The sequence below is a fragment of the Podarcis muralis genome, chromosome 2 (assembly GCF_964188315.1).
Source record: "Podarcis muralis chromosome 2, rPodMur119.hap1.1, whole genome shotgun sequence".
Classification (NCBI taxonomy): Eukaryota; Metazoa; Chordata; class Lepidosauria; order Squamata; family Lacertidae; genus Podarcis; species Podarcis muralis.
In genome coordinates this window covers 13,571,964-13,598,706 of record NC_135656.1, presented here as the reverse complement: position 1 = coordinate 13,598,706, position 26,743 = coordinate 13,571,964, and the positions used below count along the sequence as shown (strand labels likewise).

Sequence of the window (26,743 nt, the reverse complement as noted above, 5' to 3'; positions counted from 1 at the left end):
AGTGGTGGCGCCTTCTTCATGGTGATCCACTACTGCTTTAAGGGAGGTCTTGGAATAAGTAGATTTGTTGCTGATCCAAAACACCCACCCACCCCACTCACACATGAAAACAAAGACCACCACAGCCGACTACAAAGGAATAACCACACCCTAGGCCACCCGACCCCACCCATCTTTCCCCCCCTCCACCTCTTTCCCCTTTCCTTCCTAATGTCTCAACAAAGGAAAATGATTTGTAAAAATGTTACATGGGGGGAAAAACATGAGAGAGAGACATTGCACACTTTTGTAAATCAACAAAATCTTTAATAAATAAATAAATAAATACTAAAAAAAAATCATAAGAAAGAGGCCTCCTCATCTGAAGGACATCAAAGCCCACCAGAAGTCCCAAAATCCCTGAAGTCCTGATCCACGCAGATCTAAGCGTGTATGGAGAGATCTGCGTGGATCTGCATCTGATAGTTTACGACTCCCTGTTGTAGGGAATCACATGTATAATCGTATGTTTGGGGACATCAGGTGGCCTTTTATGTCCTTCAGGTAACCTTTGGGTTATGGCTTTCCTCCATCTCCACTGCGCAGGATTCCTCTGGAATGACAAGATCACTTGCACAGCTTTCCTCCATTTCAACTGTGCAGGATTCCACTGGAATGACAAGACCACTTGCATAGCTTTCCTCCATCTCAACTATGCAGGATTCCACTGGAATGACAAGATCACTTGCATAGCTTTCCTCCATCTCAACTGTGCAGGATTCCACTGGAATGACAAGATCACTTGCACAGCTTTCCTCCATCTCAACTATGCAGGATTCCTCTGGAATGACAAGATCACTTGCACAGCCTTCCTCCATCTCAACTGCGCAGGATTTGACAAGATCTTCCGCATGGGTTTCCTCCATCTCCACTGCGGAGGATTTCTCTTCAATTACCAGGTCCAGCAGAGAACCACACTTTGAACAAGTACTAAGACTCTTGCTTTTCACCGCACTTCCTGGCGTAACCACCACTACAGTTTCTATTTGAGATGTATCTGTTGCGGTGGTGCTGATGCAACATCTCTCCATCCCAACAAATGCTGCACTCAGCAGCTGGAAACCTGCAGCGATATAGCCTAGATAAATAGAAGGTCCAATATGCTGCTCGCTGGGAATTTGAGGCAATTCAAATGTTTCAGGGAAGTCAATTCCCCCATTTTGTAAGACAGCAGACATGTTCCATATCACGGAAATCAGGATGAGTATCCCTGCTGGTAAGTTCAGCAGAGCTCCAAGCCCAAAAAAGGTTGAGAGAAAATCCTTATGTTTTCTGGCCTCCAACACATTGCAGAGGGCAAATGACTGTATTCCAAGGGCCGCTGAATTCATAATGGCAGCTAAGGCCATTAGGTCCTGAGCAATAAAAATTTCCCTTGGGAGGTTTGGATGTTGTTCATGGAGCTCTTCACAATGGTAATAATAGTTTCCGTCGTTCGAAGGGTCTTTCAAAAAACAGACCTTCCAGATTCCGATCCAGATGTTTCCAGATCCAATTCCCTTTATGTTTTCTACACGCCACACTCGCCAGTTGACAATGGCTATTGAGGCAATGCACATCATCCAGGCCATAATATCCATCAGGAATGCACCCAACTGGAGACCGGACACTAATCTCAGCCATCTGACTACCAGGGAGCCTTCTTTCACCCGCAGGGGGGGTTTGGAGAGGAGGGGAGCAGGGGAGACCTTGGAAGACATCCTGGAAACAAAAGAGAAGACAAGATGCAGTGAGAGAGGGAATAACAAGCAGGTCTAGTCATTGAAGGACATCCTTCCATGCACAGAAAGAAGCAGCAAAAGAAAGAGTTCCCCTGCTCTCCCCCCCCCCCCGGTTAGGTATAGACATCTGATCCACACATACTTTCTTCCAGCAAACTGCTACTGATTTAATATACTCTTGCACTGTTGCTGTGAAAATGGTCAGAACCTCAGCAACCTGCTGTGGATGGGAAGCTGCTCATGTTTCGCTGTCCTGCTATCTGCTACTGCAGCTATCCTGCTCCACCGAGCATAAACTCAGCTATGGCATAGTGAGGAATGTTTAATCCATAAACTTACGTGAAATGCCTTCCTCAGCTAGAGTCTAGCGTGCCAGGAACAGAGCAGGTATTTGCTAGGTGTCCCTGAGCCTCAAAAAGACTGAGCTGTTGGCCACTGAGCTGACGTTCGCCTGAGCAGCCGGCCAGCCACAGCAGCAACTGCTCTGCAGAATTCTTAAGTCAGTTACAGGCCAGTTAGAATCCTGACAACACCACAAATCATAACTCCAAGGTACTGGTCATTTGGAACATCAGGAAAGTGGAAAATGGGAGGGAACTCAGTTCCCTTCTTTCCCAATGCAGAGTGTCTATTCCAGGACACTGTGCAGTTAAAACACGTTCTTCCTGAAGTCAGATTCAGAGCAGTTCCAGCAGTAAAAATGGTGATGTGTGTATCTCAGTACAGATTTGTTTGATGGTCCTGAATGCATTTCATAAAGGATCTCCATGTACAAGAAAGGCTAATAGCATGAGGCCCTGAACAATAAAAATCTCCTTGGCAAAATTATTGAAGACTCCTTACAAACCTATCCTTCTTCCCCATCCCATCCTGTTTGGACATTATAGTAAGGGAGAAGATCTTAGCTCTTTTCCTTTGCACTGGGATTACATGAAATTTGTGCCATGGGACCCCATCACTCACACCAATACGGGCAACATCATTTTCAGAACCTAGGTGCCCATGATTTAAAATCGCTTTCCTAAGACACTTCAGTCAAAATATTTGTGTTGCTTCCTTCCTGTTCCTTTCTGTGTTGATGCTCCGAATGTGAGCTGCTCAGCTGCATGCAGTTTCCACTGAAGTGTGTGTGTGTGTGTGATTAACATTCGGCCAAGCAATGGGCCTAAATCCATCTATTTCACCTGAAATAACTTTGGGAGCCAGCCTTTAAAAATCTAAAGTAGATATCAAATTCAGAGGAATTAAAAGCTGTCATCTTTTTGACTATTTGAAACATCTTAGAACATACACAAATGTTAATGTTTGAAGGAAGGCAGCAAATGGAGCATTGGAGCCATCCATTCATTTCAGGAGTTGTGACCATTGATAAGATGAAGCACTTTCACATCGCATGGCAGTGTGCAGTGCTTTTAAAAAGGTAAAGGACCCCTGACAGTTAAGTCCAGTCACGGCTCTGGGGTTGCGCCACTCATTGGCTTTACTGGCCGAGGGAGCTGACGTTGGTCCACAGACAATTTTTCCGGGTCAATCAATCAAACCTTTATTGCATTAGCATACAGCCATAGCAGGATAAGACAAAAATGCTAGAGACAAGCAACCAAACAAAATTCAAAGCGATAATACTGGCGTGATGACATTGAAAATTACCCTAAGACAATAATGTAAAAATTTAGTTGCCAACGCCAGGAGTCTAAAATGGAGCTGTATAAAAGCATATATTGGCCCAAAATAGGCTCGGCACATTAGGTTAAAAGGTTATAAAAGAATTAAAACAGGTCCAGGTCTAGAACACACTACCCAGTCAGAGAAGCCCTGAGTTTCCAAGCCTGCACTATAAAGATTGCCACCCCACGTGTAATTTGGGGATTTGCGTCCACAAGAAGCGATTTCAAACAGTCTTCCTTAGATGTGATGGTGGACGGGATCAAGAGGAGGAGCTTAGTTCTTATTAGCTCATATATAGGGCAGTAGAAAAAGAAATGTATGAAGTCCTCTACTTCATTCATTGTGCATGGGCATAGACGCTGAGTAATAGGGGTCTTAGTGTAAATCCCCTGCAAGAAGGCTGTGGGTATAGAATGGAAACGGGCCATGGTAAACGCTCTTCTCAAATTGGGCTCCGTCAGGTCTATCAAGTAGTTGGCAAGTGAGCATATCCGTCAGGTCGTGGCGGATATGCTCCTGGAGACACCTAGCTTGGTTGTCCTGGGGGATTTTAACATCCATGCCGACACGACCTTACAAGGGGCCGCTCGGGACTTCGTGGAAAGCATGGCCTCCATGGGGCTGTCCCTGAATAAGTTTGGCCCAACTCATAGCCATGGACATGCCTTAGACTTGGTGTTCACCTCTATGGATGTTGGTGATCTGACACTAACTAAAAGCGAAACAAAAGAAGTGCCATGGTCAGATCACTTCCTGGTGCAACTGGACTTCTCCGCAACCCTTCCCCTCTGTAGGGAGGTGGGACCGATTCGGATGGTCCGCCCCCGCCACTTAATGGATCCAATTGGCTTCCAGAGAGTGGTAGGGGATGCTTTATCCCAAGTTGATGGCCTTTCAGCTGATTCCCTGGTGGCACGCTGGAATGCGGAGTTAACCAGGGCTATTGACTGTCTGGCTCCGAAGCGCCCTCTCCGATTGCATGGAGCCCGGACAGCCCTGTGGTTTTCCCCGGAGCTGAGGGTGATGAAACAATCGTTGAGACGGCTAGAGCGCCGGTGGCGGAAAACTCATTCTGAATCAGACCGGACACGGGTTAGAGCTCAATGTCGAGCCTACCAAGTGGCAATGACGACGGCGAAGAGGGCCTTCTTCGCCGCCTCCATTGCATCTGCAGAAAACAGCAGCAGGAGACTTTTTCAGGTGGTTCGCAATCTATCGGAACCACCTGTACCACCGGGGCCTGGTAGGGACCCCAAGATCTCCTGCAATGCTTTTGCAAAGTTTTTTGCAGATAAAATCGCTCAGATTCAGAAGGAGGTAGACTCCACCATGGGAGCAGGGCCAGGGCGGGAGAGTGCTAGAGTTCTGTCTGGTCCTGTTACATGGGATCAATTCCAGTCTGTTACCTCCGAGGATGTGGACAGGCTGCTTGGAAAAGTGAAACCGACCACCTGTCTCCTTGATCCTTGCCCATCCTGGCTGATAAAAGCGAGCCGGGAAGGGCTGGGCGATGGGCTCTGCGGGGTGGTGAATGCTTCCCTCTGTGAGGGAGCCTTCCCAGACCCGCTGAAAGAGGCGGTCATTAAACCGCTTCTTAAAAAAACATCTTTAGACCCGGCCAATTTGGCCACCTATCGCCCAGTCTCAAATCTGCCATTCTTGGGCAAGGTGATTGAGCGGGTGGTTGCTGAACAACTCCAAGCACGCCTGGAGGAAACGGACCATTTTGATCCCTTCCAATCGGGATTCAGGTCTCACCATGGGATTGAAACTGCCTTGGTCGCGCTGGTTGATGATCTCCGGCGGGCTAGGGACAAAGGTGAGAGCTGTTTCCTAGTTCTGCTGGATCTCTCAGCGGCCTTTGACACCATCGACCATAACATCCTTCTGGACCGTCTAGAGGGGCTGGGAGCTGGGGGCACTGTCATACAGTGGTTCCGCTCCTTCCTCCTGGGCCGTGTCCAGAAAGTGGTGGTGGGGGGTGAGTGTTCAGACCCCTGGGCTCTCACTTGTGGGGTGCCTCAGGGTTCTGTCCTCTCCCCCATGCTTTTTAATATCTATATGAAGCCGCTGGGAGAGATCATCAGGGGGTTTGGACTGGGTGTTCATCAGTATGCAGATGACACCCAGCTCTACCTCTCCTTTAAATCAGAACCAGTGAAGGCGGTGAAGGTCCTGTGTGAGTGCCTGGAGGCGGTTGGAGGATGGATGGCGGCTAACAGACTGAGGTTGAATCCTGACAAGACAGAAGTACTGTTTTTGGGGGACAGTGAGCTGGTTGGTGTGGGGGATTCCCTGGTCTTGAATGGGGTAACTGTGCCCCTAAAGGACCAGGTGCGTAGCCTGGGAGTCATTTTGGACTCACAGCTGTCCATGGAGGCGCAGGTTAACTCTGTGTCCAGGGCAGCTGTCTACCAGCTCCACCTGGTACGCAGGCTAAGACCCTACCTGCCCGCGAACTGTCTCGCCAGAGTGGTGCATGCTCTAGTTATCTCACGCTTGGACTACTGCAACGCGCTCTACGTGGGGCTACCTTTGAAGGTGACCCGGAAACTGCAATTAATCCAGAATGCGGCAGCTAGACTGGTGACTGGGAGTGGCCGCCGGGACCATATAACACCAGTTCTGAGAGACCTGCATAGGCTCCCAGTACGTTTCCGAGCACGATTCAAAGTGTTGGTGCTGACCTTTAAAGCCCTAAACGGCCTCGGTCCTGTATACCTGAAGGAGCGTCTCCACCCCCATCATTCAGCCCGGACACTGAGATCCAGCGCCGAGGGCCTTCTGGCGGTTCCCTCATTGCGAGAAGTGAGGCTACAGGGAACCAGGCAGAGGGCCTTCTCGGTAGTGGCGCCCGCCCTGTGGAACGCCCTCCCATTAGATGTCAAAGAGATAAATAATTACCTGATATTCAGAAGACATCTTAAGGCAGCCCTGTTCAGGGAAGTTTTTAATATGTAACGCTGTACTGTTTTTAACACTGATTGGGAGCCGCCCAGAGTGGCTGGGGAAACTCAGCCAGATGGGCGGGGTATAAATAATAAATTATTATTATTATTATTATTATTATTATTATTATTATTATTATTATTATTATCTTACCACTTTCACTTTAGGGAGCCACGTGGAGAGGCGAGCTGAGGTGGACTGTGCCCGGTCCATGGCCTCGTCTCTTGTAAGAATCCAGGCCCGGATTTTATGTTGGTCCCAAGATGACAGCGTGTCAAGATCTGGGAGGAAGTAGCGTGCAGTAATAGTCTCCATGGCCTTGGACCATTTGTTGCTATAAGAACAAGTTAAAAAGGCTTGTCTGGCTAGTAGGGAACCTGGGGCTTTAATTAATTTACAATAAAAACTAATAATTCTAATGTGGGCTCTCGCAACAATGGAGGGGAGGCCCAGTTCTGTTCTTAACTGTGCAGCAACCGAGCCCTTGGGGAGACCCAGTGACTTTCGTGCAAAAAGTTTTGTAGGATCTCGAGCCGTTGTAGTGTTTTTAAATTCCACCCCCAGATTTCAACCCCATACAGTAACATCGGGAGGACTTTACTGATAAATGCTTTTCTGATTGGTGGAACCAACTGGCTGCCTTTTGCATAGAAGAATTTCTCCAGGGCAGCCAGGATTTTTTCCAGGTCTTGTGGCCAGCAAGACTAAGCCGCTTCTGGCGAAACCAGAGCAGCGCACAGAAACGCCATTTACCGTCCCGCTGGAGCGGTACCTATTTATCTACTTGCACTTTGATGTGGTTTGGAACTGCTAGGTTGGCAGGAGCAGGGACCGAGCAACCCGAGCTCACCCTGTCAAAGACGCAAGTCCAGTTCTGTATCTGCATGACATCCTCCACACCCAAATGCTCTCCCGCTCTGTTTCCCCCACTTAATCCGGATACACCATCTCCATTGAAAACTCTGCTCAGTGACACCCATCCAAGAGAAAAGTACTGACCGTCTTCCTGCAGATAGACTTCCGCGCAGGGGTTTGGCCGACAAGTTCTTCCCGAGTGGGGGGATGTTTTCAGGGGCTCTTTGCTTTTCCCTGCCTCCCCTTTCATCCTCACCTGAGGAGATCTTGGCCATTCTCTTGACAGGGACCTCCGTTCTCAGGCCGGATTTCTGTTTTCCTTCATTCCTCCTTCTCCCAGTCTGGTTCCCTGAGAAAATAAGAGAGAGGAGGTTTCATGCAAGTCAAGGTGTGCAATGGATCTTCAGGGCATTTGGAAGGAAGAAAAGGTTCAGGAACAAGCGACGCAGCCGCCCCCCAAGCGGAAAAACACATTTGAACATATCGCTCATGAGATTCGCCCCCCCCCCTTTTAGGATATATATGCAGAACATCCTGTGCTCCTATTAATATACAAAGTGGGGTATTTCATAGGATAAGAACAGAGGAAGCTGCCTTAGACGGAGCCAGACCAATTTTGGGAAAGTGCTACATGGGCCAGTCCACCAATTGGCTACCAATGAGAACCTAGCAAAACACAAAATGGCTGCCATGGTGGATGGCAAAAAATGGCTGCCATATGGTGTGGTATGAAATAAAATTGCCTGGCTGTGGGGCGTGAAGGCCGCTCCCCACAAGGCCCTTTCCACCTGGCCTAGGAGGGCGAGGCCCACTCTCACCAGCCCTACTGAAGAGGCTCCTCATGAGGCTGGAGGAACATCACCCCACTGTGAGGCGTGAAGGCCGCTCCCTGCATGTAGGTTACTTCACAAGCAAGGGCAGTGAGCTCCTTCAAGGTGTTTTGTTTTTATGTAACAGTTCAGATTTTGCAGCACTTATTCTGATTGCTAATGCTTTTGCTTGGGAAATCTCAGTCATGAAAGAAATAAGAGTGAAGACAAGCTCCTGAAGTCATTGGCGTAAGCCAAAAGCAGGAGGGCAAAAGCGATAAGTTTTCAATCACGATTGGCAGGCCAATTCTGAGAGGAAGGGACTGTGGTCAGTGTTTTGCAGGAGCGATTCAGTTGCATGCTGACCATGTCAGTTTGCCCAATTAAAGCAGAATTAAAGCACTCTGGTGCAACAAATCCACTTTTTAAAGGACTTATTTGCAGTTAGGGGAGTGACAGGGCAATGCACTAAAAAGTATAGTGTAAATTACTGATGGTGGAACCCAGAAGCAAATCAGGATGAATGCTAAATAGAATTGGCACCATCTAAACTCCACATAAATTTTGTGCAAGCAAATCAGGTTGAGTGTTTAATTTATTTTATTTTAATTTTTTTAAGGTTCTGCACGAGCCCCTTTACTGACTTGTGAATTCTACCTTCACATACAATGGTCATTACGCTTTCACCCAGTTTCCAGTAGATGGCGCCATCTACTGGAAGATAGCAATAAAAAGCCTTTACAATGTTAACTGTATGAGCTGCTACTTAAAAGTAACTTTACAGTTCATTTCTTCGTACTTCAATTTTGTAAGTGATGATTTAAAAACACCTGGAATGTGCTTCAAAAGTCAGATCAGTTTTAGGGATGGAATGGGTTGTGCTCGTATACATGTCAGTGATAAATGACATGTTTAGAAAGGGGAATATGCTGGTTGGAAGTAATTTCTAACTCTGTCCCTGTTGCTCAGGAATTGAAAAAGGTGCTAAATCCAACCTAATAACTGTATCTTGAGCGAAACTGACTTCACTGTTTTCTCCTAACACATCTTGTTTACCTCCCCTCGATGTCCTGCTGTCACTCTTGTGCTCTGAAACGTACCATAGAGTTTGTTATGTCTCCTGGCAGTACGCAAGTTGCTGATCGCATTTTGTGTTTTGCTGTTCAATTGTGTTGACTGCACTAATAAATTGCCTTTTTCCTGACTCCTTTACAAGCTTCCTTCCGACTCAGGTGTGTTGCACCCTGCATGAAAACTTTGCAAAGCTGCTTGGTTCCTTTTTTGCATTAACCTCTCAGAAAGCTGCTTGGTTCCTTAGTAACATACTCAGGTACGACATGGGCGTAGAAAAATGCATGACTGCTGCCATGTCACAGCCAGCCAGCTCTTGTTTATCACCACTTCCTTCCTTAACCCACAAGACACTGTAAGGGATTCAGGGCTATTTTAAACGGGGGTGAGAGGTGGGCAGGCCGGGAGGTACCCCTTTATCACGGCAAATCCAGTTTTAACCCATGCATACTATTTTGTATGCACGGGACACGGGTGGCGCTGGGACACAGGTGGCGCTGTGGGTTAAACCACAGAGCCTAGGACTTGCCGATCAGAAGGTTGGCGGTTCAAATCCCCGCAACGGGGTGAGCTGCCATTGCTCAGTCCCTGCTCCCGCCAACCTAGCTGTTCGAAAGCACATCAAAGTGCAAGTAGATAAATAGGTATACCTCCGGCGGGAAGGTAAACGCGTTTCCGTGCGCTGCTCTGGTTCGCCAGAAGCAGCTTAGTCATGCTGGCCACATAACCTGGAAGCTGTACGCTGGCTCCCTCGGTCAATAAAGTGAGATGAGCGCCGCAACCCCAGAGTCGGTCACAACTGGACCTAATGGTCAGGGGCCCCTTTACCTTTACCTTAGCATAAACTGACAGCTTGTAGCATAAGCTGACAACTTGGTTTGTGGGGAGAAATGTTACTTGGACTTTAATCGACAATCAACCCCAGGTAATTGCTGTTAAAAGCAAGGAAGCCCTATTTAAAGCAAAGGAACCTATGAAGCTGCCTTAAACTGAGTAAGACAGTACTGGGTTATTTTACCCAGTGTAGTCACCACTGACTGAAAGCATCTCTCCAGGATCATAGAATTGTAGAGTTGGAAGGGACCCCAAGGGTCACCTAGTCCAACGCCCTGCAATGCAGGATATCAGTAGTGTTTGCCAACCCTACCTGGAGATGCTGGAGAACCTGGGTCCTTTTGCACGAACCTTGTCCGGCCATTGAGCCACAGCCCAGAGGAATTAGATGGGGAGAGAGCAAAAATAGCTAGTATAGATTTACTCTGTAAGCTAAGCAATTGTAAGAAGAAAAGTCGGGCGAGAAGCAGTGGTCACCCCTGATGTTGACAAGGCGACAGCTTCCATTTTGAACCCTGTGGATGCAGAAGGAGGGGGTTGCTGGGAAAGTTGGATCCCCCAAATCTGGTATAAGGGGTTGGGAAGGATTTTTAACCCTTGCCGAGTTTTGACCATTGGGTTATATCGTGTTCACACAGGTGTGCCTGCAAACTCTGGGAAGAAGTGGACAAATGATCTTGTTTTGATATGAGCAGCTATGGGGTTTGTAGCAGGTGCTTGGAATGTGTTAGGTAGGTAGATGGAGAATGGTGAAACTAAGCCATCTGCCGAGGCTTAAAAAACTGGGAGGCCCTGGAAGAGACTTTCTTCCCCAGTAGGTTTGCCAGAACTGACCTCTACGGAAAGGGAACAACAGCTCCTGCCAAACTCAAGCCAACTTCTTCAACACAGTTTTAGTTATTAGCTGCCATGCCTGTTGACATGTTGCCCGGTTTGCGTTACTTTAGCACGTTAATGCCAAATGGATTCTAGCTAAACAAAACCATTGCTTTCTGCTATAAGGGTTTGATCTGTTTTTCTGCCACAGCTGCCTTTGGGTTCTGTCAATTAAACTGCTGACAAACACTAGCTGGGGTGAAGGTTAAAAAGAAGAAAGTGTCAGTGGGTACCTTGATCATTTGAAACAATGTGTGTGAAACAGGTTTTCTCTCTTCCCTTATGTAAATATATTTCCCTTTATATCTGGTACAGCCTAAATTTGTTTTCTGCCATTTCAATGGAAAAGGTAATTTTCATTCTTTCTCTGCTTAGAAACTGGGTCTGTCTCTCCCTGGATGTGTGAAATAATAGTGGGTTAAGATGAATACATTCTTAGAAGATCCTTGCTGTAGCTCCTAACAGCTCTACTTTCCCATCTCTTAGCAAATGGATACCTTATCATGATTTCTCAAATTGAGGCCATATGCAGCCACCTGGGAGCTTAGTACAGGCATAAAAGCATGGAGACAGAATTGAGGACAGAGTAGAAAATAAGGCAGAGGTGAGGCCACAGGACCAATGGATGTAGCCACCCGGTGCCTTTTAGTTTCTCACGAGGAAGCTGGTGTGGAACTTGAGGCTTCTGAACGATGTCTTGGCAGTTCTGCCTTTTAACTTCATGCTTTTGGGTTTTCAGATGATCAGGAATTGGTATCTCGACTCCAGAAGTACATACAAATGATACCTCTCTTCTTTTGCATCCAGTACCTTCCAAGTGACAGCATGGGAATGGGGGAAGGCCTCCCCCAAATAAAAAAGTCCTGCCTTATGACTCCTACAAATATTCAGTTGAAAGCTACAAGCTGCTGTGCCTGAGTTTAGTGTTGCGATCAAGCACTGCAGAGAGACTGTGCCTGTTGCCTTCCTACAACTGCCATCACCCTGACCATTGGCCACGTGGGCTGGGTGGGGTTGGGAACACAGCAACATCTGCGCTGTTAGGTGCTCCCAACTATTTAAAGGGCACCCCTATAAATAAATAAATCGGTTTTTTCCCTCTTGGCCAACACATGAGAAGTGTCGTAGCAACAAGGCTGGAGATGCGGCTGTGTTTGGATTCTCTGATGCTGCTCTCAGTGCCATGGAGTTCACGAAACATTGCCTGGACCACCCAGTCCTGTCCTTGAGCCCTGCCTGATCATTGGAAGCAGCTATCCCAGAACTGGAAAAAAATCAAGTATTTCAATGGGGGGGGGGGCTGATTGGAGAACACGTGTGATGTATCATGCAACTTAACACATCAGATTAGGCCTAATTCACAGTCTTTCAACCCTCCAGTAAGCATAGCATGAGGAAGGTTCATTGGTGCAATGTACGCTTTTGAAGACAAAAAAAAAAAAAAAAAGCTTTAATAATCAGCGTTTGTGCAATGCTTTCTAAAAGGTTCCAAAATGTTTCAGGTGCGCCCTTGATAGTACCTGAGATTCACTCTTAACTCTTGTTGGCTATGAGTAAATCTTTAGTAGCATATCCATCCTTCTGAAAATGGCTCTACAGTGGTACCTCGGGTTCCATACGCTTCAGGTTACAGACTCTGCTAACCCAGAAATAATACCTCGGGTTAAGAACTTTGCTTCAGGATGAGAACAGAAATCGGCAGCAGCGGAAGGCCCCATTAGTTAAAGTGGTACCTCAGGTTAAGAATAGTTTCAGGTTAAGAACGGACCTCCGGAATGAATTAAGTACTTAACCCGAGGTACCACTGTACTTGTTTGTATATTCTTCATCATAAAAAACTTACATGAATAGGAAGGACTCATGAGGCCAGGGATGTGACAACTTCAGTTGTTATGTACTGCTGCCCTCTACTGGGAATACTGTTAAGTACACCTCAATTTTTATTTAAAACATTTCAAAGGCACTTGTTGATAAAAAGTCCCAAGGAGCAACTAACAAAATACCATATTTTTCAGTGATCAAATCTAAAGAGTGGATTACACAATAGCCTGAACCATTAGAAAGCATGAGAATCCTCCACAGGGGTGTAAGCAATAAGACATTATACATTAAACAACAACAACCGGAAAATTACACATAAAAATTCTTTTCCTTTCCGTGGAAATAACACACTGTCAAACATATTCCAACATTCCTACATAAATAACACGTAATACACGACAAACTAATTAGACATCAGTTGCATATCTTGAGGCAATTGTGATCTTCTTGTCAATCCTGGAGCACAGTCTTGAGGTTCAAAAGTGACAAAAATGCCCTTACAATTCAACTCCTCCCCCCTTCGTTAGCCCCACTCCATCTCAGTCATTATCCTTTGAAAGGAAAGAGTTGTGGCCAGGCTCCTGTGTCTTTGTTGTTGTTGTTGCTGCTGCTGCAGGTAATAAATAGTCTTGTAGTCAGGAGGAGTTGGGCTTAGGGTTCCCCATCATTGCGTCTGCAACAACATCTATAGAAGTGATATGCTGTAGGGGGCAGGGCCTTTTAGGGACTTAAAAGACAGAATTAGAAAAGAAGGAAGGGGTAAAAAGCCCCTCCCTAAAAAATCTCCTGGAGTTATCTTGGTTAGCTGCAAATAATAAAATTGTAGCCTGTTAAGCATGCTAATCATTTTAACATTATTATCACATTTCCACATACCATATTTTTCACCCTATAGGACGCACCTTTTCCCCCTCCAAAAATGAAGGGGAAATGTGTGTGCGTCCTATGGGGCGAATGCAGGCTTTCGCTGAAGCCTGGAGAGCGAGAGGCGTCGGTGCGCACCGACCCCTCTCACTCTCCAGGCTTCAGGAGAGCAGCAGCGCCAGCCCCACAATGTCGGGGGGCAGCGGGGAGGCGGAACGGCGCCATCCCGCTGTCCCCGGACCTGGTCTGCAGGCCGGGCGGCGGGGAGGAGAGCGCTTCTCCCCGCTGCCGGCCCCACAAGCGCCTGGGGGGGAAATAATTTTTTTTTCTTTATTTCCCCCCCAAAAAACTTGGTGCGTCCTATGGGCCGGTGCGTCCTATGGGGCGAAAAATACTGTAATTATTGTAATTATCTTCTAATTTTGTTTGATTTCCTTCAGTTAGTTACTCCACATGTACAGGAAGACCAGGGTTATAATATAAACAACAAAAATAAAGAAATTAGATTTCCAGTTAAAAATTACATTTTCAGATGAAAGCGGACTTGACACAAAGACATCATATTTTGAAAAGAATTATTATTAAAGAATACAAAAATATTATCAAAGCCACACATATTCCCAAAATGAACGGAACTTGATCTATGAGGAACCAAACATAAATAAATGTTTAAAAACACAGTCTTTAAGTAACCTGAAGCTTCTCTGTTTTGGCATTCTAACAATAAACATCCTAAATGAAAATCAAAGAATGTTTCTTGATGTAATAGCAAAATATGGAAAAACGAATTCATACCAAGAAAAAAATGAATGACAATTCAAAGTTGTGGTGCAGGTACCTTGAACTAGGCACAATAACAAAATTAATAAGAAGTAAAGTAAAAAAGGTAAACAAATACCACTCCCCAAACAATGTTGGTTGTGCCGCGATCCATTTCATAAACATCATGGAAAAACTGATTAGTAAATGAAAACAGAATATTTATAACTTAGGATAAGTGTAAAAAAACCCCACAAAAAAACCACCTGTGAAAAGCACTTGGTATGTTAGAAAAGAACTTGGCAATGAGCAAAGGATACATAAAGGTGATCTCCCTCAATGGTTTCGAATTGTACACAATCCCTGCAGTCCACTCTCTCCAAACCTCCTTTCTCCCCCCTTTTCTCTTTTTGTTTTTAAGCTGACATAGCCTCTGTGCATGTGCAGAGTTCACGTTTCAGCACACATTTTATACCATTGAAAGTGCTGCATATTTTGGCTAAGTTACCGTTAGTGAAAGGAAGGGTAAGGAGTAGATTTGAAAAATAGGGTTAGATTCAAAACACAAAGAGAAACTCAGCAATTCAAATTCTCACCAACGCCAGTACACCCCCTAATCCGCTGCCTTTCATCCTGGGAACTCTGTCTTCCAATCTCCCCGCCTTCCCCTTCCAAGCTATCCTCCCCTACTCCCAGCCAGCTTTGCCCTCGCTGGTGTGCTTCTGCCTGAAGTTCCCACCTACGGCATTTCCCCATGTCTCCCTTAGCCTGTCCACTCTGTCATCCTGCCAGTCTGGCTCCACAATATCATCCAGACACTTCCCCCTCAGTCTTTGATCCTCATGGTCTTGGAAATCCTCCTTCGTCATCCTGACATTCCAGCCTCGTGCTCTCCATAGCTGCCTCTGCTCATCTTGTGTAACCCTCCCCTTTTGTGACATGTTAGTGATGTAGCAATGATGTATTGATGATGCTGTGCAAACTGTATTCTGACATATGGTGGGAAAGTTTTCAAAGTCAATGTGGCCCCATGCTCTGGGTTCACTGGCTGCTGTTGAACCTGTTGCGCAACAATAAAGGCTCTGAGGCTATTGACTGCTGTTTTGCTCCAAATTGCTTGCTTGCTGGAATTTCCTTCTTTTACTGACCACATGGACCTGCGGGGGACGGACGGACCTGTACCCCGACAAGCTGGGCTGTTGAGTAGTCTCTCAACCCGGAAATTTCCTTACCAGTGTGGAACCTCTAATGGAGCTATCTCCCCACTCCCCCCCCAAATATTGTTCCTTAGACTGTCCTTGTGGCTGGCTTTTTGGTTTTTTTAAGAAAAGCACATTTCACATCAAATTTTTTTTTTTTCATATAATTTTTATTGATATAGAAAGAAAGAAAAGAAAAAAGAAGAAAAATAGAATTTTTCCATAGGTTTTCCATTCATCTTTTTCAAATCACGTATTCAATTTATCGAACTCCCCTCAACTCGTCTGAAGTCTTCCATAATTGTTTTCTTAGCTACACATTTCTTAATTTCTCTATCACCCTCCGATATCAATTAAGTCCTCATTTATCTTCTTGTGATATTCATTTTTTTTCACAAAGCCCCTTTGAAACATACTAGCGTTATATTCTCCTCACATACAGTTTTCAAATACTCTCTAAATTTTCCCCAATCCTCCAAAAACTTATGATCTTTTTGAAATCTAATTTTTCCAGTTAGTTTGTCTAGTTCCGAATATTCCGTTAATTTTGTTCTCCAGTCTTCCAAAGTCGGTATTTGTTCTTGTTTCCACCGTTGAGCTATCAACATCCTCGCTGCTGTTATAGCGTATTGAAAGAGCTTAAAGTCCTTTCTGTTTATCTCCTTTTTAGTTATACCTAGTAAAAAGGTCTCTGGTCTCTTTACAAAACTATACCTTAGCATTTTTTTTAACTCATTGTATATTTTTTCCCAAAAACCCTTCACTATTTTGCATTCCCACCACATGTGCATAAACGTACCCTCTCTCTCTCTGCATCTCCAGCATTTATTACAGATCTTATACATCTTTGCCAGTTTGACCGGCGTTAGGTACCATCTATATACCATTTTCATGGTATTTTCTTTCAGTGTAATACATGCTGTGTACCTCAAATTTTCATTCCATATCTTATACCACTCTTCCAACTCTATGTTGTATCCTAGGTCTCTAGCCCAATGGATCATTACCTCCTTCACTTCCTCATCCATCGTATGCCATTCTAATAACATTTTATACATCTTGGATATGATTTTGCAATCGTTGTTAACCACCTCTGTTTGAAACTTCGACTCTCTTTCATTATATCCATTTTCCTTCAGCTCTTTTTTAAACATATTCGATATCTGATGGTAATGCAGCCAATCATACACGTGTTCTTTTACCTGCTCATATGGCTTTACTTTCCAATTCTCCCCTTCCTTCATCACCAACTCTCCGTAAGTAATCCAATTACTTCTCATATTGATTTTCTTTACTCCTATAGCCTCTAATGGAGATAACCAATGTGGTACACCCCTTTCCAATATATTCTTATATCTGTCCCATACCTCAATTAACGATTTTCGAAATATATGATTTTCAAATGATTTGTGCCCTTTCTTCTTCTCTTGCCATAAGTAAGCGTGCCACCCGAATCCTAAATCAAATCCTTCTAGATCCAGTAATTTCGTATTTTTGAGTTTCACCCAATCTCTTATCCAACAGAGACATGATGCCTCATAGTATATTTTCATATCTGGCAGGGCAAATCCCCCTCTTTCTTTTGTGTCTATTAACAACTTATGTTTAATCCTCGGTTTTTTGCCCTGCCAGATATATCTCGAAATCGCTCTTTGCCATTCTTTAAAGTTTTTAACACCTCTTAATACTGGAATCATCTGAAATAAGAATAACATCCGCGGTAGTACGCACATCTTAATCATTGCTATTCTGCCCCAGAAGGATAATTTTAACCTACTCCATCCTTCTAAATCTTTTTTAATTCTATTCCATACCGGGACATAATTATTCTGGAACAGATCAATATTCTTTGATGTTAGCCACACTCCCAAATATTTAACCTTTTTGACGATTTCTATTCCTAAATCCTGTTGCAACACCTCCATCATTCTTTGATCCATGTTTTTGGTTAGAATCTTAGTTTTCTTCTTATTTAGAACCAAACCCGCCACCTCGCCAAATGCTTCAATTTCTTTTAGCACTTCCGCTGCATTACTCAACGGATCTTCCACCGTTATAACCACATCGTCGGCAAAGGCTTTGATCTTATATTCATTTCTACCCACTTTCACTCCTTTTATTCTTTCATTATTCCTAATTGAATTCAAAAGGGTCTCTAAGACCGTTATAAACAACAGGGGTGAGAGGGGACAGCCCTGTCTTGTGCCTTTTGATATTTTAATCTCCTCCGTTATTACATTATTTATTATCAACTTTGCTCTTTGATCTTTATATATCGCCTTTATACCATTGAGGAAGTCATTCCCCATTTCCATATGTTCCAGATTTTTCAACATGAAGTCCCATATTATGTTGTCAAATGCCTTTTCGGCATCCACAAACATTAGCATTGCTCGCTTCTCATTCCTAGCTGACAGAAGTTCCAAAATATTTATTATTTTTCTCATATTATCTCTCATCTGCCTGCCAGGAAGGAAGCCTGCTTGGTCCTCATGTATGATTTCCTGTAAGACCTTTTTTAATCTCCTAGCCATTACCCCTGTAAAAATTTTGTAGTCTACATTCAATAAAGAAATTGGTCTATAATTCTTCACCTGTGTTGGGTCTGCCTCCTCTTTTGTTATAAAGGTTATAAATGCTTCCTTCCAGGTCTCTGGTAGCTCTTTCTCTTTTAATATCTTATTCATTACTTCTTTTAACGGAAGTGTCAGCGTTTGTCTCAGCTCTTTATAATACCTTGCTGTGAAACCATCTGGACCCGGCGCTTTCCCATTCTTCAAATCGTTTATCACCACCTTAATCCCTTCACTTTCAATCGGATCATTCAAGCTCCCCCTTGCTTCCACCGAAATCTTTTGTACCTCTTTCTCCTTCAGATACCTCTCTATTTTCCTCAGATTATTCTTTTCCTTGTTTCTATATAGTTGACTATAAAAGTCCAGAAATCCTTTTCTTATACCTTTTGGGCTAAATATTTCTTCTTCTTTTACTTTAATTTTATATATCGTCCTTTGTTCTTTCCTCTTCTTAATTTGCCACGCAAGCCATTTTCCCGATTTATTTGCAAATTCAAAACTCTTCTGTTTTAGATTTTTAATGTGCCATTCTATCTCCTTGTTAATTATCATTGCAAATTGTGTTTGCAGGGCCTTTATACTCTGTCTGATTTTTAAGTTGTTTGGTTTCTTGATTAGTTTCTGTTCGTATTCCATAATTTGTTTTAAAATTTCGTTCTTAGTTTTCTCCCTATTCTTTTTTTTTATTGAGTTTTGTTGAATACAAAACCCTCTCATTACCGCCTTCCCTGCATCCCACACTGTACTTATTCTCGTCCCCTTATTGCAGTTATCCATAAAGTATTCACTCAGTTTTTTCTGGGCTTCCTGTGTAAATTTTTGATCATCAAATAGATAATCATTTAATCTCCATTTAAATGATTTCACATCAAATTTAGCTGCAGATTAAGCTGGAGGAAGGGAGGGGTCACTCTTTCTCTCCTAAACCTCTCCTGTCCACCACCACCCTTTTCTGGGCACAATTATTTTAGACAGCCCGCCCCTGTTTCCTTCCTATGCAGAGTTAAGGTCCAATACGCTGCTATTGGGGGACTCGGGTGGCGCTGTGGGTAAAAGCCTCAGCGCTTAGGGCTTGCCGATCAAAAGGTCGGCGGTTCGAATCCCCGCAGCGGGGTGCGCTCCCGTTGCTCGGTCCCAGCGCCTGCCAACCTAGCAGTTCGAAAGCACCCCCGGGTGCAAGTAGATAAATAGGGACCGCTTACTAGTGGGAAGGTAAACAGCGTTTCCGTGTGCGGCTCTGGCTCGCCAGAGCAGCGATGTCATGCTGGCCACGTGACCCAGAAGTGTCTGCGGACAGCGCTGGCCCCCGGCCTATAGAGTGAGATGGGCGCACAACCCTAGAGTCTGTCAAGACTGGCCCGTACGGGCAGGGGTACCTTTACCTTTTACCTTTACGCTGCTATTACTGTTATTATTGTGAGCTTTGCAATGGTCATGGGGGATAATTTGCAGGAAATGTGTGGCTTACTGTGTTTCTTTTTAAAAAAAAGATCTGTTTGCAAAAGGTATGTATAGAAAATCAATCAATCAATTACTAATAGGTCCTCAAAACACCTGGGGAGGTACTGCTGCTAGAGACTATTTCCCCTCCCCTCCCGTCCCACTTCTAATGCAAACCCCCTTCCTCAATTAGGATGGGATTTCAGCTAAAAGAGAGTTGGACAACTTGGGGGTTTCAGCAGGAAATTCAAGGCAGCCCCCTGCCTGAATGAGACTGGATTCCCCTGCTAAAACAAAAAAGGGGGACTGTTTAGGAGATAGAGCCAGACAAACCCGCTTCTGAATCAGGAAGGGGTTTGCTTGGAATCCCGCCCAACTGAGCAGAATTTAAGCCCCGCTCATCGGCTGACGTTGAAAACCAGATATCGCCCGGCCCTGGGCAGGATGGTACACCGAGCCTCCTCACATCTGTTCAAAGGAGGCTGCAAAGCGGGGGTCATGTTTGTATCATTTCACGGTCTTCTTTATTTCTATGCTATTTTAGATGTGGCTTCATAGCCGAGTGGGGGGTTTGAGTCCCGGTGCCTCCCAGGTCCTAGTTTGGCAGTCTAACCACTAGGCCGCACTGCCTCTCCACCTTCCTGCTTGAAGCAGCCCTTAATTGGGGACCTATATTCCTGCTTAAACCAGCTTTCTTTTTAGGACTGTGAACTTTGCTTTGCAACACTGGTAGCTGCACTGTACATTTAAGGCGCCCCCACCAAGAATCTGGGAACTGTAGTTTGTTAAAGGTGCTGGGAAATGCAGCTTTCTCAGGGTTCTGGAAACCATATTGAGCTCTTTGGAATTTTCAGAGATTTGGGGGGTGGGCTGTTAACAGATGCTGCGGAAATGAATTCTTCTTGTGGTTTTCCGTGTACGAGATCCATCCCAGTATATAAGCACTACGGTTTGGGAGGAGGCCAGTTGTTTGGAAAGCACAAGGACAACAGGAAAAGACACCCAGACTTTTGTGGACTGTGGCAGATGAGGTCAGAGGGAGACTGCGATTTGGGGAGAATGTATCTTATTCTAAGGAAAGCTTCATTCCCCAGAAACAGAAAAGATGTTTGACTTTCTAGGAAATGGCACTGCTGTTCAGATCGCAAGTTACCCAACCTCACAATTACTTAGGGTCATGCAAACAGACCGATAGCCCATTCTAGTCCAATGCACTGATGTCCCCGAAAACCGGACGGATGATTCAAGGAAGCTTCCAGGCAGGGCATGAAGGCACTTAGCTCTTCCCCCCTCCCAGAACTGATATTCCAGGACAAACCTTTTTTATATCAGAACTTTAATGCGCTATTATAATTAAAAGAGGGGAAAACCCAGCTGGATGGGCGGGGTCTAACTAAATTACTATTACGGTGTTTTTCACTCTATAGGGCGCACCTGACCATAGGGCGCACCTAGTTTTCAGAGGGGGAAATCAAGGGAAAAAATATGACCCCCCCCCATCTCTGGGAGCAGCCAAGTTACGGGGAACCAGGCAGAGGCCTTCTCAGTGGTGGCGCCTTCTTCATGGTGATCCACTACTGCTTTAAGGGAGGTCTTGGAATAAGTAGATTTGTTGCTGATCCAAAACACCCACCCACCCCACTCACACATGAAAACAAAGACCACCACAGCCGACTACAAAGGAATAACCACACCCTAGGCCACCCGACCCCACCCATCTTTCCCCCCCTCCACCTCTTTCCCCTTTCCTTCCTAATGTCTCAACAAAGGAAAATGATTTGTAAAAATGTTACATGGGGGGAAAAACATGAGAGAGAGACATTGCACACTTTTGTAAATCAACAAAATCTTCAATAAATAAATAAATAAATACTAAAAAAAAATAATAAGAAAGAGGCCTCCTCACCTGAAGGACATCAAAGCCCACCAGAAGTCCCAAAATCCCTGAAGTCCTGATCCACGCAGATCTAAGCGTGTATGGAGAGATCTGCGTGGATCTGCATCTGATAGTTTACGACTCCCTGTTGTAGGGAATCACATGTATAATCGTATGTTTGGGGACATCAGGTGGCCTTTTATGTCCTTCAGGTAACCTTTGGGTTATGGCTTTCCTCCATCTCCACTGCGCAGGATTCCTCTGGAATGACAAGATCACTTGCACAGCTTTCCTCCATTTCAACTGTGCAGGATTCCACTGGAATGACAAGACCACTTGCATAGCTTTCCTCCATCTCAACTATGCAGGATTCCACTGGACTGACAAGATCACTTGCATAGCTTTCCTCCATCTCAACTGTGCAGGATTCCACTGGAATGACAAGATCACTTGCATAGTTTTCCTCCATCTCAACTGTGCAGGATTCCACTGGAATGACAAGATCACTTGCACAGCTTTCCTCCATCTCAACTATGCAGGATTCCTCTGGAATGACAAGATCACTTGCACAGCCTTCCTCCATCTCAACTGCGCAGGATTTGACAAGATCTTCCGCATGGGTTTCCTCCATCTCCACTGCGGAGGATTTCTCTTCAATTACCAGGTCCAGCAGAGAACCACACTTTGAACAAGTAGTAAGACTCTCGCTTTTCACTGCACTTCCTGGCGTAACCACCACTACAGTTTCTATTTGAGATGTATCTGTTGCGGTGGTGCTGATGCAACATCTCTCCATCCCAACAAATGCTGCACTCAGCAGCTGGAAACCTGCAGCGATATAGCCTAGATAAATAGAAGGTCCAATATGCTGCTCGCTGGGAATTTGAGGCAATTCAAATGTTTCAGGGAAGTCAATTCCCCCATTTTGTAAGACAGCAGACATGTTCCATATCACGGAAATCAGGATGAGTATCCCTGCTGGTAAGTTCAGCAGAGCTCCAAGCCCAAAAAAGGTTGAGAGAAAATCCTTATGTTTTCTGGCCTCCAAAACATTGCAGAGGGCAAATGACTGTATTCCAAGGGCTGCTGAATTCATAATGGCAGCTAAGGCCATTAGGTCCTGAGCAATAAAAATTTCCCTCGGGAGGTTTGGATGTTGTTCATGGAGCTCTTCACAATGGTAATAATAGTTTCCGTCGTTCGAAGGGTCTTTCAAAAAACAGACCTGCCAGATTCCGATCCAGATGTTTCCAGATCCAATTCCCTTTATGTTTTCTACACGCCACACTCGCCAGTTGACAATGGCTATTGAGGCAATGCACATCATCCAGGCCATAATATCCATCAGGAATGCACCCAACTGGAGACCGGACACTAATCTCAGCCATCTGACTACCAGGGAGCCTTCTTTCACCCGCAGGGGGGGTTTGGAGAGGAGGGGAGCAGGGGAGACCTTGGAAGACATCCTGGAAACAAAAGAGAAGACAAGATGCAGTGAGAGAGGGAATAACAAGCAGGTCTAGTCATTGAAGGACATCCTTCCATGCACAGAAAGAAGCAGCAAAAGAAAGAGTTCCCCTGCTCTCCCCCCCCCCCCCCGGTTAGGTATAGACATCTGATCCACGCATACTTTCTTCCAGCAAACTGCTACTGATTTAATATACTCTTGCACTGTTGCTGTGAAAATGGTCAGAACCTCAGCAACCTGTTGTGAATGATGGGAGCCGCTCATGTTTCGCTGTCCTGCTATCTGCTACTGCAGCTATACTGTTCCACCGAGCATAAACTCAGCTATGGCAGAGTGAGGAATGTTTAATCCATAAACTTACGTGAAATGCCTTCCTCAGCTAGAGTCTAGCGTGCCAGGAACAGAGCAGATATTTGCTAGGTGTTCCTGAGCCTCAAGAAGACTGAGCTGTTGGCCACTGAGCTGACGTTCGCCTGAGCAGCCGGCCAGCCACAGCAGCAACTGCTCTGCAGAATTCTCAGGTCAGTTACAGGCCAGTTAGAATCCTGACAACACCACAAATCATAACTCCAAGGTACTGGTCATTTGGAACATCAGGAAAGTGGAAAATGGGAGGGAACTCAGTTCCCTTCTTTCCCAATGCAGAGTGTCTATTCCAGGACACTGTGCAGTTAAAACACGTTCTTCCTGAAGTCAGATTCAGAGCAGTTCCAGCAGTAAAAATGGTGATGTGTGTATCTCAGTACAGATTTGTTTGATGGTCCTGAATGCATTTCATAAAGGATCTCCATGTACAAGAAAGGCTAATAGCATGAGGCCCTGAACAATAAGAATTGCCTTGGCAAAATTATTGAAGACTCCTTACAAACCTATCCTTCTTCCCCATCCCATCCTGTTTGGACATTATAGTAAGGGAGAAGATCTTAGTTCTTTTCCTTTGCACTGGGATTACATGAAATTTGTGGCATGGGACCCCATCACTCACACCAATACGGGCAACATCATTTTCAGAACCTAGGTGCCCATGATTTAAAATCGCTTTCCTAAGACACTTCAGTCAAAATATTTGTGTTGCTTCCTTCCTGTTCCTTTCTGTGTTGATGCTCCGAATGTGAGCTGCTCAGCTGCATGCAGTTTCCACTGAAGTGTGTGTGTGTGTGTGTGTGTGTGTGTGTGTGTGTGTGTGAATAACATTCGGCCATGCAATGGGCCTAAATCCATCTGTTTCACCTGAAATAACTTTGGGAGCCAGCCTTTAAAAATCTAAAGTAGATATCAAATTCAGAGGAATTAAAAGCTGTCATCTTTTTGACTATTTGAAACATCTTAGAACATACACAAATGTTAATGTTTGAAGGAAGGCAGCAAATGGAGCATTGGAGCCATCCATTCATTTCAGGAGTTGTGACCATTGATAAGATGAAGCACTTTCACATCGCATGGCAGTGTGCAGTGCTTTTAAAAAGGTAAAGGACCCCTGACAGTTAAGTCCAGTCACGGCTCTGGGGTTGCGCCACTCATTGGCTTTACTGGCCGAGGGAGCTGACGTTGGTCCACAGACAATTTTTCCGGGTCATGTGGCCAGCAAGACTAAGCCGCTTCTGGCGAAACCAGAGCAGCGCATAGAAACGCCGTTTACCGTCCCGCCGGAGCGGTACCTATTTATCTACTTGCACTTTGACGTGGTTTGGAACTGCTAGGTTGGCAGGAGCAGGGACCGACCAACCCGAGCTCACCCTGTCAAAGACGCAAGTCCAGTTCTGTATCTGCATGACATCCTCCACACCCAAATGCTCTCCCGTTCTGTTTCCCCCACTTAATCCGGATACACCATCTCCACTGAAAACTCTGCTCAGTGACACCCATCCAATAGAAAAGTGCTGACCGTCTTCATGCAGATACACTTCCGCGCAGGGGTTTGGCCGACATGTTCTTCCCGAGTGGGGGGGGGGGGTGTTTTCAGGGGCTCTTTGATTTTCCCTGCCTCCCCTTTCATCCTCACCTGAGGAGATCTTGGCCATTCTCTTGACAGGGACCTCCGTTCTCAGGCCGGATTTCTGTTTTCCTTCATTCCTCCTTCTCCCAGTCTGGTTCCCTGAGAAAATAAGAGAGAGGAGGTTTCATGCAAGTCAAGGTGTGCAATGGATCTTCAGGGCATTGGGAAGGAAGAAAAGGTTCAGGAACAAGCGACGCAGCAGCCCCCCCAAGCGTAAAAACACATTTGAACATATCGCTCATGAGATTCGCCCCCCCCCTTTTAGGATATATATGCAGAACATCCTGTGCTCCTATTAATATACAAAGTGGGGTATTTCATATGATAAGAACAGAGGAAGCTGCCTTAGACGGAGCCAGACCAATTTTGGGAAAGTGCTACATGGGCCAGTCCACCAATTGGCTACCAATGAGAACCTAGCAAAACACAAAATGGCTGCCGTATGGTGTGGTATGAAATAAATTTGCCTGACTGTGGGCGTGAAGGCCGCACCCTGCTAGACCCTTTCCACGTGGCCTAGGCCCCGACTCGCTAGCCCCAGAAAAGAGGCTCCTCCTGAGGCCAGAGGAACATGGCCTGGCTGTGGGGCATGATTCGAAACCTCCAGTCCCAGTCCAGTGCTCTAACCACTAAACCACACTGCCCCCCATTGCAGTCTATAACAGCCTGGAGGGCCACAGATGCCCCATATTCTCTGGCTCTGAGATTGGCCAAAGTTTCCTTTCTCTCCCTTGTTGTGCAAAAAGAAAAATGCCCATGAGAAAATGTGACCATTTTGGTTCTTTGGAGACAGTTCTGCTTCTCTCTCTCTCTCTCTCTCTCTCCCCATTCAAAGGAGCCTCATCCCTTTTCCCACCCAACTTCCTCCTGCACACAGCTTCAAGATTTCCATGAAGAACTAACTAACCAATCACCCATAATTGGAATTTACGAGATTAAGCAGATAATTTATTTTTATATAATGAAAATAGATGGGAGGATAAGTTAATTGCGCAAGTCAAGAATATATAGGATGGCAAAAATCAAAAGAAACAAAGATTATGAGTTGGGTTCTTAAAATAACAACAACACGTGCCTCCTCAGTGGATTTCAGAACAAATATCTCTCTCTTTTTAAAAAAAGTTTTTCCGCAACTTCAGACGTCGAGGGCTAATTCTGTTTCCGAGGAGAGAAACCCTTCAGCTTCCGCCGAAAAACCTTTCAGGGGAGCATTTGCAACAGTTTGACACCATTTTTTAGTGAATTGCAGAATGTAAGATTTTTCCTGAAATTGTGACCGCGCGGCTTAGGGATTTTTTTTAAAAAATTGTTTTTCCGCAGGTTCAGACGTCGACGGCTAATTCTGTTTCCGATGATAAAAACCCACCTGTTTCCACCGAAAAAGGTTTCAGGGGAGCAGTTGCAACATTTTGGCACCATTTTTGACTGAATTGCAGAAAGTCATATTTTTGCTGAAACTGTGACCACGCGGCTTAGGGATTTTTTCAAAAAAAAGTTGTTCAGACGTCGAGGCTAATTCTGTTTCAATGATAAAAACCCATCTGTTTCCACCAAAAAACCTTTCAGGGGATCCTTTGCAAGAGTTTGGCACCATTTTTGAGTGAATTGCAGAACGTCAGATTTTTGCTGAATTTATGACTGCGCGGCTTAGGAAAATTTTCAAAAAAAAGTTTTTCCGCAAGTTCAGACGTCGACGGCTAATTCTTTTCCTGATGATAGAAACGCTTCTGTTTCCACCGAAAAAGCTTTCAGGGGAGCATTTGCAACATTTTGGCACCATTTTTGAGTGAATTGCAGAACGTCAGATTTTTGCTGAAATTGTGACTGCGCGGCTTAGGGATTTTTTCAAAAAAAAGGTTGTTCAGACCTTGCGGGCTAATTCTGTTTCAATGATAAAAACCCATCTGTTTCCACCGAAAAAC

At 45.0% G+C, this 26,743-nt stretch overlaps 2 protein-coding genes and 1 long non-coding RNA gene across 4 annotated transcripts; all 3 read right to left on the bottom strand.

Annotated features, from left to right (window-relative positions):
* Positions 1-356: 356 nt before the first annotated feature.
* Positions 357-8,705, bottom strand: LOC114590513 (uncharacterized). Of its 2 annotated transcripts, XM_077923892.1 has the most exons (3): positions 7,489-8,705; positions 6,531-6,711; positions 357-1,740 (listed from the first exon to the last, which is right to left on the bottom strand). In XM_077923892.1, the coding sequence occupies exon 3, from the start codon at positions 1,737-1,739 to the stop codon at positions 540-542; it is 1,200 nt and encodes a 399-aa protein (XP_077780018.1). In that variant the 5' UTR covers position 1,740; positions 6,531-6,711; positions 7,489-8,705; the 3' UTR covers positions 357-539. The 2 variants fall into 2 exon arrangements, with proteins under 2 accessions (XP_077780018.1, XP_077780019.1); XM_077923893.1 differs by lacking the exon at positions 6,531-6,711.
* Positions 8,706-12,739: 4,034 nt separating this feature from the next.
* On the bottom strand, positions 12,740-15,507 carry LOC114586475 (uncharacterized). The gene is made up of 2 exons (XR_013391760.1): positions 14,533-15,507; positions 12,740-13,448 (listed from the first exon to the last, which is right to left on the bottom strand). It is a non-coding gene; the product is annotated as an uncharacterized LOC114586475 (long non-coding RNA).
* A 5,875-nt stretch (positions 15,508-21,382) lies between these two features.
* Positions 21,383-25,614, bottom strand: LOC144326710 (uncharacterized). The gene is made up of 2 exons (XM_077923469.1): positions 24,828-25,614; positions 21,383-22,823 (listed from the first exon to the last, which is right to left on the bottom strand). Exon 2 carries the CDS (start codon positions 22,820-22,822, stop codon positions 21,566-21,568), a length of 1,257 nt encoding a protein of 418 aa, XP_077779595.1. The 5' UTR covers position 22,823; positions 24,828-25,614; the 3' UTR covers positions 21,383-21,565.
* Positions 25,615-26,743: the final 1,129 nt, after the last annotated feature.